Raw genomic sequence first — 20593 nt, 5'->3', positions numbered from 1 at the left:
TAAATGTTGTGTTTCTGTAACTTACAGAAGGATCACTTCAGCTTTAAAACCTGCATCTTCCCAAAGCAAGAATGAATTTGTGCCTGGTGGGGGAAAGGTTTAAAAATGATTGAATTATACCGTCCATTAGAATAGATACAAGAAGATTTTTCTGTTTTAACAAACTGACAAACAAGAACATATAGAAGAAGTCCATAAAATGAAAACCTGTTTGTTTCCTACTGTGTAGACAACGGTTTGCTATATTATTTATTGGGTTTTTGTCTTTTAAAGAAAATATCTATTACTTATATTTTTTAAAATATTACAATGGACTAGGTTAAAAAAAAGGGGCTACTTTTCTATTGAGCACTGGTAGTTTGAAGATAAATTCTCATATATGTATGGCTATAATTTATCTTTTTTCAGCGTCCTTATTTGAATGTAAAAGAAACTATTCTTGGGATAAAATTTCAGTGGAAGCACCAGTCATTTGAGGCTGGGATCAGTTAATTTAAGGTGACCACAGGGTTTGGAATCAGAAGATGAAGGTTCAAGTTCCAGTTGTAATATTTATTGTATGTTGGACGTTGGACAAATTGAATTCTCTGAACTTCTTTTGTTATCTCTTACTTCAGAGGCTATGAAGATTAAAATGTGAAAAGGACATTTGCATATTCTGCATATTTGTAAAGTGAAACCAACCCAAATATCTAGCGAAATTCACAGGTAGATTTATCACAGAAAACATCCTGTCATGGAGGAAATAACATTTTATCTAATGAAAGGCCAGAAAAAAAGAAAAATAGCTTTAGGTGAGAAAACTGATTTGCAAAAAACAATACCATCGGATAAAAAATTAAGGCTGTTAAACAACTTTGTGGCTTTTTTAGAAAATTCAATTCTGAATATATTTTCAGTTTTATAGTTGATAGTGCTAGTCTCTTCTAACCAGCAGTGTTTTAAGCTTAAAAAAAATCTTTTTTATATATGCATTTGCAAAATAAAATACATAGTAGCAACAAAATTATCTTAAAAGTCATCTTTCTACCCGCCAGTGTTACTTTACTGCTTTTCTTAGCCTTGGTTCTGATTCCCCAAAAGCAGGACCCGAGACAAAAGCTTGTGTGTAGTAGTTTATTGAGGATGTGATCTCAGGGAACAGGAGTGATGGAGAAATGAAACATGTGGGAGAAAAGACAATCAAAGATGCATTGAGTTGGACACCATGTAGGCACTAGGGCTTGAATTTGAGGGACATGAGGGAGCCTTATGAAGTATGCCTCTGAATTGTCTTTGAAGGGGGGGTTAGAGGGTGGCCCCACACCTCTTCTACACTATACATGCCCAAATACCAAGCAGTTCATATAGCTTCTCAGAAGCCAGGAGGCAGGGAGAAGCCTTCAGAACAGAGGCAAGGTGGATTGCCCAGTCCAACTTGAAACTGGTTTCCATAGTAATGGCTGAAGTACGAAGACCAAAGAGGATCTGAAGTGATACATGGGAGTTCTCTCACACTGCACTTATAAATGGCCTTACTGTTCTAATGCCACCAGAAGTCATTAAATTGGTGTTCACTATGACGATGCTAACAGTAGTTTCTAGTCTAATTTACTGGCTAAGTTACGGGTTTGTATATATAAGATTTCACTTTCAAAACACTTGAATTTGTTTGGAAAAAATAACATAGAATACTATATTCCTTACCTATAAATTGTCACTTCATGGCATATGAAGCTCTTTACTATTTTTTCCCAGAATTTTAAGGAGCAGGAGGTGAGAAAATGAAGAAATATTCTCAAAGGAACAATTGATGAAGCAGAAAAATATGCTAGGCTTATAGTCCAATACAGTTTTACCTCCTTAGACAATTCACTGAGCTACTGTTTTTTCCATGAGGGATAATCTCTAGTCTATTCCCGCTGTAAAAGTTTATGATTATTGGACAGTAATGCTACTTCAGATGAAGGAACCTAAGCCAGGGAAACTTGCTGGCTTAGTGGAGTCGTGTGCAAATAAAAGCAGAAGCAAGACTGGACCTTAAATCTTAAAAGTTAATGACGGTTTCTAGACTCATGAATGAAATTTCCTTGGTTATTTTCCATGTTTTAAGGCACTAAGTAGTTCTACCACTTGGTAGGAAAGCAGGAGAAATATAAACAATAAAAAGTGACTAGAGATTAAGAACTCAATTAAATCAGGATATTTAGCAAGGATTCAGGGCAGAAGAAAGCTAAACCAGAGCTTATCTAACTGTGCATTTTGGGGTACTTTGTATCAAAATCACCTGGGCCCCTTATTAAAAATGCAGACTTCTGTCCCTGTACCCTAGCCATGTTTATCAGTCTCTTTGGAAAGGACTCAATCTGCATTTTTAAACAACCCAAGTGATTCTCAAAACAGCATACAATTTGAGAACCACTGATACAATAGGTAAGTGGGAAAACCTATAGAAAGCAGACAAGGAAATGGCCAGATAAAGAAGAAAAAGGAAATTTTAAAATGATGGGTCCTTGCTATTCCCAACCCCCACTCCCCATTTACTGAAGGCACAGAGTAGGTTTTGTAAACCTAATTCTTCACATCTTGTTTAAGTCAAAATTTGACTATTTAATAGTCAAATATTAAATAACACAAAGCTATGATAAATGTTTATTGAACTGAAATGAACTGTACAATGTTGTACTAAAGCAGCTCCTCTGAGTCCAAGTGGTACTTTCCAGATCTTTCCAGACCTCAGCTATTCTACTTACAACAGCAGAACACTGGATCAGCTGGTTAATCACTTAAGAGTCATATAAAAGCATCTAAACGCCCATTAAAGCAAAAATATCATCAATGTCATCTGTCTTAATGGTTCCTAATGTATTATGTTTATTTATTTGCATCATTGTCCAAGAAGAATCAGTTTCATTTTTATTGCTTCCTCTAAGATTTTCATGAGTTTGTTCCTCCTTGGTTTGTATGAAAGGATTTGAAACTCCTATACTCGGGAGTTGCTGCTTGTTAGGGTAGAGATCAGTTCTATGAACTGCAGGGTATGAGAGTCTTCCTTTAATGATGTCTGTAGCACTCTGGGTCCCTTTAGGGGACTGCTGGATTTCCTTTGAAAGAATTGACTGTAACTTTCTCTGTGGTTTCCTTTGTCTCAGTGAAAATTTATTCTGTGATCTTCTTTGTCTCAGACGATGCTTTGAAGTTTTGATGCCTGAGCCATGAAGAAGGCAGTTGCAAATAGAGGTTTTTATGCACTCTAGTTTCTTTGGCAAACTTTAAAGGATAAAGAGAGGGAAAAAAATGGAGGTTGTTAAGATACAGGAAAACATTCTCAAAACTTGTTTTCTTTTTATCAACTCCCAACTGAAAAAAGACAATTTGTAAGTCCTACGCCTGTGTACAACTCCAGAATCATAAGGAAAAATAAGGAAATTAGAGCTTCCATCCAAACCTGTTTTCAGAATACAACATCCCCCTGATTTGGACTGTAGGCAAATGTGTCCCCATTATGTTTCCAAAGTAGCTGTTGCAACTAGCAAGGGGGCTGAATGGTGAAATATCTCTGTATTTTAATGCCAAAGCTTTCCCTCAATAATTGCTCATCTGTTCATAATATAATAGGAGGTGAACTGGGGAAAAGATGTATCACAGGCAGAAAATTTGCCAGGATGCATCAACCTCATTTCTTGATTAACACCGCTGTGTATTATGGCAGGAAATGAACAAGGAAAAAAGGAGTAAAAGTGAAGAGGGAGTTTTCCATAAATTTTTTAAGAAAATTTAATAAGTTTTAGACTGTGACTCATCCATTGAAACCATTATAAAGTCCTGAACAGATAAATGTGTACAGCTAAGAAATTATGGTGGATGCACAGAATATTTCTTAAAGGATACATAAACACTGGTCAGAGTGATTGCCTCTGTGAAGGGGGAATAAGAATCTTTATGTCTGAAAGTGTTACCATGGGCATCTGTTTTTTCCAATAAAAACATAAAACTGGTATCTAACTTCATGTACTGTTTTAAGCAGTACTGGCTCACAGTCAAAGATAACCATCTTTAAGCAGTTCTTTGAATGTAAGAGTCACAGGAAAACGAAGAAATCATTACATGGAGAGTTGAGCTCCTATAAATGGAAATTTTCTGGCCCCAGAGTCTTCTGTGTGCTTTTGTAGGAAGCACCTTCTGCTCTCCCACCCTCATTGCACTGAAGCTGTAGGCAGACTAGCCTTCTCTCCCACTACAGATAGTTCTATCCAACATAAGCAGCAAACAAAATTGCAATTTGAGTCTATTCCAATTTTAGCCCCCAGGCTACTGGACATCCCGTTTTAAAGAAGGCTAACTTGAATACATATATATATATATACTTTTGCCCCAAATGAAAACAGAAAAAGTAAAGGAATATAATTTTGTAATATACCTACCTATAGCCTTGAGCTTCCAAATGTTTAAACCGGTTACTTTTAAGAAGTTTATTACCCAGAAAGGCAGTCTGGGCCTTGAGTTTTTTGCTCCTACACCACAGAATTGCCGTTTGGATTTCTTCAGAAAGTTGTCTGAAAGTGTCAGCCTCTCGGAATCTTTGCACAAAACTTTTTATGCAAGGAGTTCCTATTGCTTTCTGAGAAGAATGTTTGGTTGCCTTTAGTTTGGCTTGAGAACATTTAAATGCAACACTGGTCTCCTAAAATATGGAAAGATGAGAAAAATATATTGATTTGTTACTGACTTATAAATACATGGCAGCTGAGAAAGTTGACTCACAGACTATTAAAATTTGAAAATGTCTTTTTAAAAGAAGAAAATTTTGAGACACCAGCTTTACCTTAAATTTACTTGGTTTCCAAGTCAAGTAACTGGAACCAGCTCACCTAGGAACAGGTGGGTGGACTACAGAAGTTTCAAAGGTCACAGAGAGCCACAGTTCCTAAGAGAGCTGACAAAACTATTTTGGGGACTGGTATATTGATAAAGGACAAAGACTATGTAACTAAACTGCCTGAGTTCAAATCCCAGCTCTGCTGCATATTTGCTGTGTGGCCTGAAGAAATTTCTTATCCTTTCTGTGCCTCAATTTTCTCATCTAAAATATGAAAACAATAATAATAGCACTTTCCTTACAGGGCTCTTGCAAGGATTATATGAGTTGACAAATATAAAGTGTTTTGAACAATTCCTGGCAAAGAGTAAATGCAATATAAGTATAATGATGAGAATGATGTCATCTCCCTCTGGAACTCGTGAATGGACAAAACATAAATGCAAGCTGGAATCCTTGTAAACCTTTAAGAAAGTACTCTGACCCATTAGAAATGGTTAAAAATTCGGGGTTCCCTTCGTGACTCAGTGGTTAACAAACCCAACTAGGATCCATGAGGATGTGAGTTCGATCCCTGGCCTGGCTCAGTGGGTTAAGGATCTGGCATTGCTGTGAGCTGTGGTATAGGTCACAGAAAAGAGGGTGACACTGATGTACTTATCTGTGTTAAATCCAGAACAAGCAGAATTACAGACAGTGGCCAAGGAGAGGAATTGTGTTAATGCTCAAAATGCTGACATGTAGAAAGAAATAGAAGCCTCATGAAAAGGATGAGGATGATGAAAGTAGCTTATAGCATCTAACACCAGTTAAGTGCTGACCACAATCCAGACTCTGTGCTGAACACTTTATGCGCACTAAACCGGGCACAGCCCTATGGGGTACATACCCTTAATAGAAAGTAGAGGTATAGACAAGTCAAGAAACTCATGTAAGGTCCCACAGCTAGGAGAAACCAAAGCCAAGACTCAAACCATTTCTGTCCGACTACAAAGCCCTTAGTCTTAAGCTGAAATACAGTCCACTCCTATGATGGATCCTAGGATCATTTTAAAATTCTAGCAAACCCTTAATGTTTCTGAAGCTATTCTATTAACTGAATTAATTATATGCACTTGAATCCCTTGGGAGTGCCCCTATTCATTCAGAAGCACAGATTGAGACCTAAAATGGTACTGTGCTTAGGCTGGGGATAACAACAGAGGTAAGATTCGGTCTCTGCCTTTGGTAAGTGGTCTACTCTACAAATTAGCAGAAATCATAAGCTATATTAAAATGAGCCAGACAAACCTGCATAGCTTTGTGTTTCAGCTGTTTGTAGAAAGCCCTCACATCAAATTCTGATGACTTTTCTGTGGAAGGAGCAGACGCAAAAACTTAGGCATGCTATTTTCAAATAGTACAGATACTATTTTCAAATCAACAAATTCTTAAGTGCATGACAACATTCCTTGTCAAATTACTACAAAAAAAAAACAAAGGGAATTAAGCAAGCAAAGAACTATGAAGAAACAACAGAAGCAAATAACTTTAAATGCTCAAACTTAGAAAACACAGGTACCACTGTACCTCTCTAAAAATAATGAATATGACTTACAAAGAGAGATGCCGAATTTTTTCCTACACAATGCATGACTACATCATAATGTCAATAGCTTTTTGTTTATTCGTTTGCTTTTTAGAGTGTGTGCGATATCAAAGCAAATTACCTTTTAAGATTTTCTTATTCTTTACTGGCTGTCCAAGATCCACATTATTCTGTATATCAATCTTCATTTGTTTAGCTTTTTTGGAAATTTTAAGTAAAGTTTCTTCACTGGACCTCTGTGATTGCTCTTTTGTTAAAAACAGTTTATTGAGCAATTTGGTTACTCCTTTAGCTGCAAAAACTGTAGGCATTTTTTTCTTAAAGACTTCAAAATAGGGCTGTCCTAAAAATTCGGCAATATCAGAAGGAAAGGTAAAACCTTTGAAGTAAGGCAATGGTTGAATCTTGGAGACCTCCTGAAGTAATCCAAACAATGGCTCATATAAAGAAATCAGCCTTTTTAAAACATCTTTATAGAGAACCCTAGAGAAAGAAATAGGAGCAAATGAATTAGCCAGTAATTATAATTTGCAGATTATATAATAACTGTAACAGATTCACAGATGAAAATAATGCCTATCAATCTGCCTCTATGGATTAAAAAAATGATATATCTCGTACTTGCAAAGAGCCAGATTAGTCCAGCCCAAACAGAAAAATCCAAGTAAAAGATGTACATAAAACCAAATAAAGTGCTATATGCAGACATACCTCAAAGATTGTGCGTCAAAATCCTAAGTGTGGTTTTATCTACAATCTTAAGTGAGACGTTAGGCAAATTTCAGGTTCTTCACCCTTTTGTCTATTTTTTAAAAATGTTTCTTAAGCATGTATTATTACTATAATGAGCAAAAATTAAAGCTATTTTCTTTTTTTTTTGTCTTTTTTGTCTTTTTGCCTTTTCTAGGGCTGCTCCCACGGCACATGGAGGTTCCCAGGCTAGGGGTCTAATCGGAGCTGTAGCTGCTGGCCTACGCCAGAGCCACAGCAACTCAGGATTCGAGCATGTCCGCGACCTACACCACAGCTCATGGCAACACCAGATCCCCAACCCACTAAGCAAGACCAGGGATCGAACCCACAACCCCATGGTTCCTAGTCGGATTCATTAACCACTGCACCACAATGGGAACTCCAAAGCTATTTTCATTATGGAAAAGAATAATGTAGATACAACATTTTAAAATAATATGATTAGTAATTCTAACACTGTTAGCTCTAAGACTAAGCAGAATGCAAAACAAGATGATTAGAATAGTACTTGAGATATCCAGGTTAAGATATCAAGAGTTCCCATTGTGGCTCAGTGGGTCAAAAGCCTGATATAGTATCTGTGAGGAGGGAGGTTCACTCCTTGGCTTCACTCAGTGGGTTAAGGATCTGGCATTGCCATAAGCTGCGACAAACACAGATAACAGATGTGGCTCAGATCTGGCATTGCTGTGGTTGTGGTGTATGCTGGCAGCTTCAGCTCCAATTCACCTGCTGGCCCGGGAACTTCCATATACAGGAACTTTTCTTCCATAAAAAGAAAGAAAAAAGTTATCAAAGCAAGGGTTAAAGAGAATTATTTCTCTCTCTCTCTCTTTTTTTTTTTTTGGTTTCATTCAAATTAGAGCTAATCACCCCTCTTGTTTAAAATGGCTGAAAATAGATCTCCTTATAAACATGGGCAAGTTTTGAGTCCAATAAATAAGTTTTATAATACATATTATGAGTTGGACTAGTATTTGGTTTGGAACTAGTATTACCAGTTTTCCTTACATCAACTAACTATGCCTCAAAAAGTAGTGGTGTTTCAGGTGGAATAAAGGAATCTAGAACACTTAAGACCACTGCCATTAAAAATTAGAAACCTAGTGACAAAATCAAATGATACAGACTGCACAGGAACCCCTTCATTTTAAATGTCTCAGCTTCTCAGGTGCTGAATGATTACAGCAACTTTTTTTTTTTTTTAAATGCCAGCTAATCCTAGGAATTCATTTGCTTAGTTGTTTAGTGTTGAGGTGATCTCATGGCTTCAGATTCAAAGCCTAGTCTTTTTGGACATAACCATCAACACTCAGCTTCTCAATCCATCCCAAATAAATTCTAATCAAATGAAAAAATGAAATTCCCTCATCTTCAGCATCCCATATGGGAGAGCATATATGAAAACTATTAATAAGAAACCTAGTTTGAGTTAAAGAGATGAAAAAGAAATAAAGGGTTTCACAAGTACCTACTACATACCATAACCTGCTCACCAGCCCAACCATCACAAGTTTTAAAATAACGAATTCTTGCAAACCTAGGTGTTTCACAGTCAAGCTGGAGTATCAAGTTAAAGTTGGAAGACAAAATCAAAGGAATTTAGGTTTTAAGTTACATTTATGAAAGAAACAGACTGGAAGTAGAAAGAACTTTCTTGAAGGAATTAAAGCCTTAAAACATGTTCTATATAAGTCATGGAAACGTATACACTCTGCTGGAGGTCTCATTAATAAATTTAGTTTCTAAGATTAAGAATTTCTGTCAGAGTTCCCTTTGTGGCTCAGTGGTAGTGAATCTGACCAGTATCCATGAGGACACAGGTTTGATCCCTGGCCTCACTCAGCAGGTTAAGGATCCAGTGTTGTCATGAGCTGTGGTATAGGTCACAGACATGGCTCAGATCCTGCGTTGCTGTGGCTGTGGTGTAAGGCTGGCAGCTATAGCTCCGATTAGACCTCTAGCCTGGGAACTTTCATATGCTGCAGGTTCGGCCATAAAAAAGCAAAACAAAAACCATACACACACATACACAAAACAAATTTCTGTCAGTGCCCTTAGGATAACACATACTAGGCAGAGACAGAAGTCTCTGGCAATGGCTATATCAGGCAGTTCCCAGGAAAAGAGGCCAAAAAGCAAACTTTTAATAATTCTCTTAAGTAATAACTCCTATAAACTCCCTAGCTTTCAAACAGCTATACTGCTAAATATAGCCAAACAATCCCAAGTCAGAAGAAGGTATTTCATTGACTGAAGGATACAGAAATGTCTTGCAGCAGCAGTCCAACAAGCGAAGTAGCAACTTGCAGCCTCCCAAAATCTTCATCAACACCATTTCTACCACTGGTTGGCTGGGGATGACGCAAGCTTTGGAATTTAGAGGCTGATTTTCACTTGACAGAAATAAAAAAGTACATTACTTTCCTTCTTAAATGTAAACCACTTACATAGCAATTTTCAAGTGCAGACGTACTTTAAGTTCAATTTGAGGTAGTTATGCTTAATAATGACCCACTGAAGTTGACTGACACTTAATATTTCAGTATAATCCATCATGACCCAGATTTCAGAGTCACACCATTCCCTCCCAAAGGCCAACAGAGGGAGATTACCACAAACACCAGGGACCCTTTATTTGAACAAAATTTGTACATCTGAGATAAAATTATTTATATTCTAACAATAAGTGGAAAAAAGTCTAAGCAAAGTCACAGCAAGACACTGAATTCCCAGCCCATCACAAAGCCTACTGCAAAGAGACTGGACCACTTACTTCGAAGAAAACAACTCAGAGAGATCTTGAATTGAACATTCCAAATCCATGTTTTTCAGGCGTTTTAAACACTGTTCAACCTGAAAGGGGAAGAGCGGTTCAAATTCATATGTATATAATATACAGACAAAGCCACCAATGTGACCAGGTAAACAAAGAAATGCAAAATTTCAAAGTATGGAAATATACTGAATACCACACAATACCTTTTTTTAAGGGGGAAAAAAAATCTGTAGCCCAAAGCAATTGCGTCTGCTTAAAAATTTGAAATTTATCCAGGTAGATACATTTATCAAATCAATTATCTCAGGTTATAACTAAGAATTTACTATATGCCAGGATGTGCTTGATGCTACAAAGGGAACCAAAGAAGATATTATATTCAAGATATAATTTTTCTGGAGCAACATAATTTCTAATAGTGAAACTATCAAAACGAGATAGTAAATTATTAAGTACTAAATTTCAGCAGTCTGTCAGTGCCACAGACATGAAGAAAATGTTGGAGGAATTGGGCGTTCTAAACAGACAGGACCAGGTGAGCAAAGGGAACAGAAGAGGGAACACATGGGGTGAGTAGAAGGACTCACAAAGAGTTCAGATTGCCTGGAATATAAAATCTATGAAGATGAAGACCAGAGAGAAGCCTGAGCTAAGGAAAACTGAAAAGGCCAGATCATGGAGGATTTTGTAAGTTAAGCTAAGAGGTTTAGTTTTTATTCAGTAGACAATGGAGAACCATGAAAAATTAAAGATGTGTTTTAAGATGATTAAATAGAGGAAAGACCAGTCAGGATTGCAAGACAACTAAAAATTGACAAAGTCTGAAAAAAGAGATGGCAGCCAGAACTAAAAGGGACTAGATGCAGAGAAAGTTTTGACTGATCAGTGTGAGCAGGTGGGAGAATTACATAAAAGGAAGAAAAGAAACAGAACACCAGGTTTTTCTGACTGGATAATTATTCACAACTTGGAAGCCAGGAGGAGAAATATGTACGTTTAATCTAACAAGTTTGGTTTCGGTGTTAAATTCTCAGAAGGAGATAAAAGCTGCCTGAGAAAAGAAAACTTTGGGAAAGACCATGATCCCAAATCTTTCTTTGATGAAGAAATCTTGGAGTTCCCATCATGGCTCAGTGGAAATGAATCTGACTAGCACCCATGAGGACACAGGTTCAATCTCTGGCCTTGATCAGTGGGTTAAGAATCCAGCTGTGAGCTGTGGTGTAGGTTGCAGATGAGGCTCAGATCCCACGTTGCTGTGGCTGTGGTGTAGGCCAGCGGCTACACTTCTGATTCAACCCCTAGCCTGGAAACCTCCATATGCCCTGGGTGTAGCCCTAAAAAGACAAAAAAAAAAAAAAAAGAAGAAGAAGAAATCGTCATCTTTTTTGCCTTAAGTAAGGGAGTGAAAAACTAAAGAGCATGAACCTGTAAGGTTCAATACTATGCCTGTATTTTTTGGCCCATACACCCAGCATGAAGCACAGTGCCCAGCACATAGGAAGGCACAGTAATTTAAGATTGCATGTAATGAAGAAAATTTTTCCTCAAATTACCTATCTACTAGAAAAAAAGACTGGGAAAGAATCAAACATAATTCCTTTCTAAATAAACTTTTAAAAAATGCTTTCACAAAAAAAGAGAACGCCCACATGCAACTGTGGGCTGAAGACCTATAAATCACAAGTAATTTACTGTGATTTCCATAAATAACAAAATATTAAGTGGCAGTGTGATGTCCATCTTCATCAAGTAAACATGTTGAGTCTTAAATACAGGACTTCCTCCTTACCTGTTTGAGGGCCAAATGGGGCTTGTGGCGGCCCATTCTGTTGTGATTGCTGTAAAGGAATGCGCATAACACATCCGTTTCTGCATCTAAGGTTTGGCTCTTCAGTGACAGTATAACAAGAGAGCATTCTTTAATTACAGCTGCAATGCAAAGGTCTAAAGCAGAGATGTTTAGTTAGACTTAATATGCATTTCTACATTTTAAGTATAGCATATAAAATGTACATTGAAAGAAGCATCTTCCCTTATTTGTTTTAATAAATCAAGAACAAATTAATGTCATCAGTCTCACCTGTAGGAACAAAATGATTTCAAGTATGTGAGAAGTCACATAGGAAGGAAGGAAAATGGTGCCAGATGATATCAAGTCCAAGAAGTCACTGAGAGAACATGTGTTAAACTAGTATACTTAACACCTTAAGTACCCTAAGGTGGGAAACATGTTGTATACGTCTCTAAACGGATAAATTAATTCTCTTAAAAGTCAAAGGCACTGTATTTGGGTACTGCTTTATAAATATATTCAGAAAAGAGAAACCACTGTTAACAACTGGAAATTATGTAATTTATGTGTGACTGAACACATGGTACTTAGTAGAATGAGATGATAGCTTTTTGGTCCGAAAAGCTTTGAAGATGGAGTTAATGTGTTGTCTGTGGCTCTCAGGGTAGTACTAGCCTCCTAAGTGGAAGTAACACAGAGGCAGATTTCTATAGAACATAGAGAAGTTTCTTACCGTCCCAACTATTTGAGGCCAGAAAGGGGTGCCTTTGGGATAAAGAGAGAGCTGGTGAATTTCCAGGCCTAATAGGAATCATGTTAAGGAATTTTTGAATAGAGGATGGGGTAAGGTTTATTGTAAACTGAGCAGGATGGATGGATAGGGCTGGGGATGTGATGATTAGGTAAGTTACAGGTATTAAATATTATTAATAACAGCTATCATTTGAGTATTTATTCACTGTATCAGGCACTGTTCCAAATACTTTACTCTTTCCATCAAAACAGTTCTATAGGAATTCCCGTTGTGGCGCAGCTGAAAGGAATCCGACTAGTATACATGAGGATGCGGTTCAATTCTTGGCCTGGCTTAGTGGCTCAGGGATCCGGCATTGGCATGCGCTGTGGTGTAGGTCCCAGATGTGGATCGGATCCCCCATTGCTGTGGCTGTGGTGTAGGCTGGTAGCTGTAACTCTGATTCCACCCCTGGCCTGGGAACTTACATATGCTGGGTGTGGCCTTAAAAAGCAAAAAACAAACAAACAAAACCCCCAAAAAACCAAACAGCTCTGTAAGGCAAATACTGTTTTACCCTCATTTGGAAATGAGCTGAGACCCAGAAATGTGAAATAAGGACACTCCCATCCCTCACCCTAGCTCCAGCAGAGGAAGAGCCAGGTTTTAAACCCAGACCAAGCTCCTGCTGCTTGATAACGGCAATGCCACCATACACTGATATTTCACTTTAGAGCATACTCACCTAAATGACATCATTAGATCCTCCCAACAACCCAGTGATGGGCAGGGAAGACTAACCCTATTTTACAGAAAAGAAAGGGGGATCTAGGAAGAGTGCGATTTAAGTGCAGAGTGCTTGAGTGACCCGCCGCCCCTCGGTGGAAGAGGTCGGGAAAGACTGTGGAGTAACCACGGCTCTTGGTGGCCTGCGTCAACAGAGGGTTCCCAGGCAGCACTTTTCCCTGATGCTAGCTGCGTTCGTCCCTCTCTGCCTTTTCGGCGCCCCATGGAAGCCCTGCGGTCTGCACGGTGGGTCCAGAGAACAGCAAAGCCAGAGGCCCCCACAAACGCCAGACCCCAGATGCCGCACACCGCTGTCATACCCAGCGTTCCGCGGAGTCCGGAAGTCCCGCCCCTCGCGCACGTGCGCCGGCAGCGGCCAGACGCCTCCTGCGAAAGAGCCTGCGCCCCTTATGGGGCGCCTCACTCACCCAGCGGTGCGTCAGGGTTCTGCACGATTACTGTACTGCGACTCCCGGCTTTGGGGATCCTCACGCGGTTCCACAGTTCCGGGCCCGGCGGCAGCGCAGCCATCTTGAGAGACAGAGGAGGACCTGGAAAAGGCGGAGCTGGGCGAGACAGAGTGAAGCGACAAAGCAGGAGACGTCCGGGGCAGGCGGGGGAGGGGAGGTTGAGGAAGAGGGAGAGGGGGCGTGGCCTGGAGGCGGGGCGGAGCCTGGAGGCGGGGCGGGGGAGGGGGAGGGTCCTTTACGGAATCAAATGCGGTGTACCTGAACGACCCAGAAGTCATTCAGGCGCTGGTCAGGTACCAGAATATTTGGGAGATTTGCAGATGAGGGGGTGAGGCGGAGCCCCATCCATGTATTACTCAATCAAAATCTCTGAATAGGGCGAGGAATCTGCATTGTGTGTATGCTTCTCCAAGGGATTCTGAGGCGCAATCAATTTTGGAACTATTTCAAAGCATTTCACAAATGTGCAGAGTGAAGCTCACAGTTTAGTTGGTGCATACACCTCTATCTCCACCCCAGACATTAGGGGGAAAGGAAGAAGGGAAATAAGGAGGCAGAGTTTACATTTGTAACATAAGTGATTTACTTTGAGTTAGTCAGGGACAGCTCTACCTTGAGCAGCAACAAAACCACGATCACATCACAGAAATTGGAGGCCGTCTGACTCTATCAACCCCATCTTCTGTCAGCGTCCAAAACAAGTTGATATCCCAAGCACTGCTGACCCCCACCTCCTTAGTATCTAATAGTTCATTTATTTTCAGCCACCCTGATGCTACTTTACTAAAGGCCCCCACCGCAGTGCTAAATTACTAGCTCCTCCAAACCTTAGTATCCGTATAGATAAAATGATGATGATAATACAGAATGATAAAGTGCTCAGAGCTGAAAAGTGTTTTGGAATGGTGCCTGGCATACAAACAGTACTCTTAGCAGAATTAATATTGTTAATATTATTTTTACTGTTTAATGCAAATAGAGTTGTCATAACACTTTCCATGCTCTCTGTTTATACCTTTATACATATTAATTTTTCTACCTGGACCATTTCCCTTAAACACAATCTCCCTCAGCTCTCAGTAATTCTTCCTGAACATCCCTTTCCCACTCTACAACTTGATGTAGAGACCCCTTTATGTACTACCATAATGCCCTGTGTTGGCTTCTGTATTAGCTTCCTGTTGCTGCCATATAGTCACTTACAGTTATATTACATTTCTGGAACTTAGAAGTCCAAAATTGATCTCACTGGATCAAGGTTGGAAGCGCTAGTGGAAAATTCATTTTCTTGCTTTTTGCAGCTTTTAGAGGCCACATGTTCATGTTCATGTTCCTTGGTTCATGTCTCCATCTTCCATTTTCAAAGTCAGTAGCAGAGCATTTTCCAGTCTCTTTGCACCTTCTTTTTCTCTCTCATCCTCCTGCCTGCCTCCATCTTAAAAGGACCCTGGTGATTATTTTGAGCCCACCAAAATAACCCAGGATGATTTCCTCATTTCAGAATCTTTAACTTAATCACATCTACAAAATTTGTTTTGTAATGTAAAGTAGCATATTCATAGATTTGGAGGATTAGGATTTGGACATCTTAGAAGGGGGCATTCATTATTCAGCCTACCACAAACTCTCACAGAATTTACCTCACTGTACTATATTAATTTGTATATTTGTATATCTCTTTCTTCAGTGGTATGTGGGCTTAATGTAAATACTGTAAATAATGTAGCTTATTGATCTCTATATAACAATGCTCAGCTCAGAGCCTGACATGTAGTAGGACCTCAATTAATTTTTGACAGCTTTATTGAGGTACAGTTGGTATGCCAAGAACTGCACATACTTAGTGTGTACAGTTTCACTAGTTTGTCAATATTTAATGGCTTAAGTAAGAGACTAGGTATTCTTGAATAATGCTTTTGATGAACAAGTAGGAATTTCCCTAGCAGATAAGGGAAGAAGACATTCCTGACAGAAAGATGGTGAACAACGTGGGTTGAAGAATCACTCATCCTGGATGCATCAGTATTGCTGGAGCATGATGTATTTTGAGGGATAAAGCTGGGAGTAATGGTGTCAGGGACAGAATTTGGATTTACCTTGAAGGCTGGTGGCTCTCAATCCTGGCTGATATAATAACCTGGATAGTCTTTTAAAAGAGAAAAATTTCAGGCTTCACTTTGGAAATTCTTATTCATTAGGTCTAGAGTAGAGTTCTAATCTGTGTTTTTAAATGCTCCTTGTGATAGTGGCCTATATTAGGAATCCCTTATTGCAGGTGACAGAGAAGTCATTGAGTCTTAGGCTGGGCATTTGTGGTCACCTTGCATCAGAGGACAAGCACTCTGGAGAACAGATTTGAAGGAGGTAAGCCTGGAGAAAGGGAGGTAAGGTGATCTATTAAAAGCTGAGGCAAGAGGGAATGAAGGCCTGAATTCAAACCCTGGCACTGAAGATGGACACTGACTTATTTAGATGTCTAGTATTTAGGTATATAAATGTCTAGTATGACTTACAGACTTTTGCCTTGAGTTTGAGATGTCACATCCAAAAGAAGAACAAATTTAAGTAGTTGGCAGGAATAGAGAACTCTTTGACATTCTGAGTTTGAGATTGCCTGTGGGCCATGTTGATACATAAAACTGACCATGATAGACAGAAAATGATTTGATCACCAGAATAGGCCAAGGGAAATGGGGCCAAAAGAGTGAGTGAAGCTGGACCTACTAAAGAGATGAAGGGAAGAGAATTGATGAAAGAAGATGCATTATTCATTCAGCAAGGTTTTGGAGCATCAGCTGTTTGCCAGACACTATACTAGGTCCTAAAGGAAACAAGCAGTGGTGGAATGAAGTGCTTAGGTAGAGGGTTTGTCTTAAAGATCAGAAAGCTTTTATTTTCTGAGCCAGGGAGAAAACTAAAGATAGCTTTATACATGAGTATGTTTGAGGTGGGGGAACAGAAAGATGAAGGAGCTTCAGTGGAGTAGGATTTGCAACCATTACCCAGAGCAGAGGGCAGGGAGATGGGTTCCAGGCGAACAGTGGAAAATTAAAACCAGAGCTTGCTTGAACTGGGGGATATGGAAGAGGCATGGGCTCTGTATTTTACAAAGAAAGTAAGGTTTTAGGGCCATGCTTTAAAAAGTTTGAATTTGTGAAGAAAGACTGCCACAAACACAAATCACTGTGAAATAGATGAAACCCTGTCCATCTCATTAGTAACCCAAGAAATACAGACTAAAATAATTTTGGAGTATTATCAAGTAGACCATAAGTAAAAAGCATTATGTCCCATGTTACTAGGGCTTTGGACAAAAATTTATATATGAAGTTATCCTTTGTCACAGTCATAAAAATGGAAAATGATATATCACACAATGAATCAGTGGTTTTCAAGTATTTTGGCAGTGGAATTCTTTTTCCTCACAAAAATCTTAACATGGAAATCAGATATGTAAAACAAATGAAAGCAGAATTGCAGTGGTTAAGGGTGCAAGGTAGAATGCAGGGTCCTTGCATTAAGGCCTCTTCCTAGGAAAGAGACACTTCCTAGAAACAGTTTGGAATCCAGTGTTGTAAATAAATGAATTTGTATTAATGAGAGCACTTTTAAATGATACATTAAAAGCAGCTTAGAAAACTATGTACAATGTGATTCCATGAAAAAAGTTGTCGTCCACACGTTGAGAAAGGTCGGAACGGATCTAAATGAAGGTGTTAATGATGGTTATCTTTTCAGCAGTAGGATGGGTCTTTTTTTCTTCTGTGATCTTTTTTGTATTTTCTAGTTAAAGGAGAGAAATATGTGTTGCATTGTAATGAGAAAAAATTATTTTTAATGCTAAATAGCATATATCAAACTCTTAGGATATGTGTGTGCATCTGTGTATGTGTGTGTTTGTGTGCATACGCCGTATATTCAGAGACATACACTTTATGGGCCATTTAGCTGCTACCTCTCAGGGCCAGTCCCAGGCTTCTGTACTTGGCCCTGTGATGCTGGGCTGGGATTCTGCCAAACCCCATGGTCTTTGCCAGCTAGTAGTTCTCCTCATATGGACCACTAGAGGGAGATTGGAAGGCAGGAGGAGCGAAGGGACTTGTTTCTTCCTGTTTTCTTATTCGTGACAGTGTTACCTGGCAACAACTTTTCATCCCATGTAATGGCCTTTGCTTCTAGTTCCTGACTCATTTTTACATATTGGCAGAGCTAATTGACCCCTCAGAGGTACTCGTAGCACTTGGATGCTAGTATGCTGGATGCTTTTCTCGTCGAAAGATCTGGGTCCACAAATCCTTTCTCTAAAAGTCTAAATTCTGGTAACTCTAAACTCTCCCTCTTGTCTCCCCAGCTCCAGGGGTTGTAACTGTTTCTCAACATTTATCTCAGAGTTATATCAGTGTTGCCTGTGTGCTTTTCAGTTCTTAAAATCATTTTAGCCAATTCATTATATTATATTCTCTCTGGTGAAATATTTAGTATGATTCTGTTTTACTAAGAATGATTCATGAATAAGAAGTAGTTGGCTTAGCTTTGGACACAGTAGTGATCTCTTTACCAAGGGGAAACGGGATTTGAGTATCCATGATATGCTGTGACATTATGCTTAATCATGTGTATTTGATTGTGATGAAATGCCTTATACAGCCCTAAGGGGACCAGATGACTGTTATGCTTCTACAAGAAATGACAGGCTCAGATCATTAACTCTTAGCTTGAGTCACAGAGAATCAGAGAGCTTCTCTGGTGGTTCTAAAAGACTCATCTATTGCTTAAAGCTTCAGGGCTGACCTTGTCCCAAAATTTAAATTTGTGGGTTGCAGAATTTCAACCTAAATTGAATTTATAGATTCAAAAATCTTTTACGAGTAAGTTAGGACATTGATTAATAAGAAGGACTCTGAGACTTGAAATAGGAACCATCTAGACTTGGGAAAAGCAAAGAATTGTGGAGCAGTTTGCCTTCTTGTGTCTGAGGGGACTCGCATAAAGACCCTATAATAACCTCAAGACCCACTCCAGCTGCTTTTCTTCATCTCTAGAGCTAACTCAAGTCAGATCTCAGTTTGCTCCAAGGGGACAAGTACAAAGTCTGACATGGAATGAGATGGTTTATTCCAAAATAATTGCAAAATGTTACTAATTTTTATTGGTGGAGACTGAAGTAATAGTGGATTTTAAGGTTATTAGACTAGAGAATAGAATACAAAACACTGTATTAGGCCAAAGGTATTAATGTGGGTCACATATCGGTTATTAAAGATTTTTACAGTTAGAAGTTTATCTAATTTTCTCAGTTGCTTGAAACTTGAACACACCTATAGCCTATACTCAGTGAAGGTAAAATGCTAGGTTTTTCCTTGCATTATATAGAAGGAGGAATCCAAAGTCTCAGGGAAATTGGAATGATAGAGTAGGTATATAATCTGTGACCTTCAGACCCCCCTTTCTGAACTTTGTCCTTTGAGAGGTAACTCCCTCCACTGAGGCATTGAGAAAGACATGAATGAGAGGCTACCACTGTCCTCACAAAGTTCAGTGATGGGTGTCTTCATAGGTTGTGGTGGTAAAAGATACTGCCATTGAAATCAGCTCCCTGATTTCAGTGAAAATGATGGGATCCCAGAATGACAAAGGCCAAGTGACAATGATTATTAACTGTAAGAGACAAGGTTAGGGCATTTATTATAACGAGCAATAGAAACAAAATGTAACCAAATTGTTGTGAGTAGCAGGAATTTTTAGTAGTAACTAATTGATTATGGTATATGTAAAAATTGAATAGATGGCAGCCTATTAAAGTTATTAAAATATTATTTCATTTTATACTATTTGTTTTTATAGTGTAACAGGGGCCCCAAACCTGGTTTGAGCACCAAAATGGAAAGACAGGACTTCTTATTCATTTTCCAAACTTAAACAATTTCAATAATATAGAATCCTTTGATGAACAAGGAAGCTGGTACAAAGATGCTTATCACTACTATTTATAGTAACAAAACTTTAGGAACATGTAAATATCCCTTATCAGTTATCTATTGCTGGTTGGCAGTCAACATATTAGTGACTTAATCATTTCATTGCTTACATTTCTGTGGATCAGGAGTTTGGGCAGGGCTCTGAAGGACTAGCTTGTCTTTCCTCCACATGATGTTGGCTAGGGGGGCTCTACTGGTTCTAGAAGACCCACAATGGCCTCCCTTACAAGCCTGGCACTCCCTTTGGGATGACTCAAATGGCTGAGGGTGAGCTGGGATGGCTGGGTCTCTCTTTTTCCAGGGCATTAGCTGGGCTGACACATGCATCTGAGGTCTCAGTTCTCCTCCATGTGGTTTCTCTCTCCTTGTGGCATCGCATCCTCTCAGACTCGTCCCCCAACCCTCCCTCCCCGCAAACACAGACTCCGTCTCCAGTAGGATGTCCTAGACTTCTTTACATGCATCTGGTTTTCCCCTGAGCAAAAGCAGGTGCTACAAGGCATCTTAGAATCTGAGCTCAGAAATCCCGAAATGCCATTTGCATCACATTTTATTGATCAAAACAAGTCATAAGGGGGCAGCATAGATCCAAGGAATGGGGAAACAGACACCAGCTCTTGTTAGAAAAAGCAGTAAACATGTTTTGCAAAGAGATGTGGACACAGGGAGACCTGATCCAGTTCTTGGGGCCATTTTCAGCAACTTACTATAGTCTAATAAGAAACATTTCTTTTAAAAAATTAGAGTATATCCACACAAGAAAAATAGACAAAATTGCTATAACAAGAAGACCCCAGAATATGTAATGGTTCAAACACTGTACATGTTTGTTCTCACCCATGTTGTGTTCAATACATGATTGTTCAAAAATTTAGTTCCCTTCCACTGCTTGACTTTGAATCGCCCTAGGGCC

At 39.1% G+C, this 20593-nt stretch overlaps 2 protein-coding genes across 7 annotated transcripts in view; one reads left to right on the top strand and one right to left on the bottom strand.

The window, feature by feature from the left end:
* The window catches only part of GTPBP8 (GTP binding protein 8 (putative)), a 91861-nt gene that overhangs the window by 17149 nt on the left and 54119 nt on the right, over positions 1–20593 (top strand). Inside the window, exon 6 of one of the 2 annotated variants that reach the window (XM_047792483.1) lies at positions 28–2823. The exons of the other annotated variant lie outside the window; for it this stretch is intronic. Within the exon in view, the coding sequence (XP_047648439.1) occupies positions 28–103 (76 nt within the window). The 3' untranslated portion in view covers positions 104–2823. Of the gene's footprint in view, positions 1–27; positions 2824–20593 lie in introns of those variants that run through there. 2 annotated transcript variants of the gene reach the window in all.
* Positions 2620–13865, bottom strand: NEPRO (nucleolus and neural progenitor protein). 5 transcript variants are annotated; one of them, XM_047792415.1, is made up of 9 exons: positions 13661–13865; positions 11711–11865; positions 9916–9995; positions 9404–9535; positions 8622–8699; positions 6508–6869; positions 6089–6150; positions 4404–4663; positions 2620–3249 (listed from the first exon to the last, which is right to left on the bottom strand). In XM_047792415.1, the coding sequence occupies exons 1-9, from the start codon at positions 13761–13763 to the stop codon at positions 2787–2789; spliced, it is 1695 nt and encodes a 564-aa protein (XP_047648371.1). In that variant the 5' UTR covers positions 13764–13865; the 3' UTR covers positions 2620–2786. The 5 variants fall into 5 exon arrangements, with proteins under 5 accessions (XP_047648371.1, XP_047648390.1, XP_047648381.1 ...); XM_047792434.1 differs by having other exon boundaries at positions 13192–13772; XM_047792425.1 differs by lacking the exon at positions 13661–13865 and adding an exon at positions 12447–12788.

The sequence above is a fragment of the Phacochoerus africanus genome, chromosome 1 (genome assembly GCF_016906955.1).
Source record: "Phacochoerus africanus isolate WHEZ1 chromosome 1, ROS_Pafr_v1, whole genome shotgun sequence".
Taxonomy (NCBI): Eukaryota; Metazoa; Chordata; class Mammalia; order Artiodactyla; family Suidae; genus Phacochoerus; species Phacochoerus africanus.
This window is presented reverse-complemented; position numbering and strand designations above follow the sequence as displayed.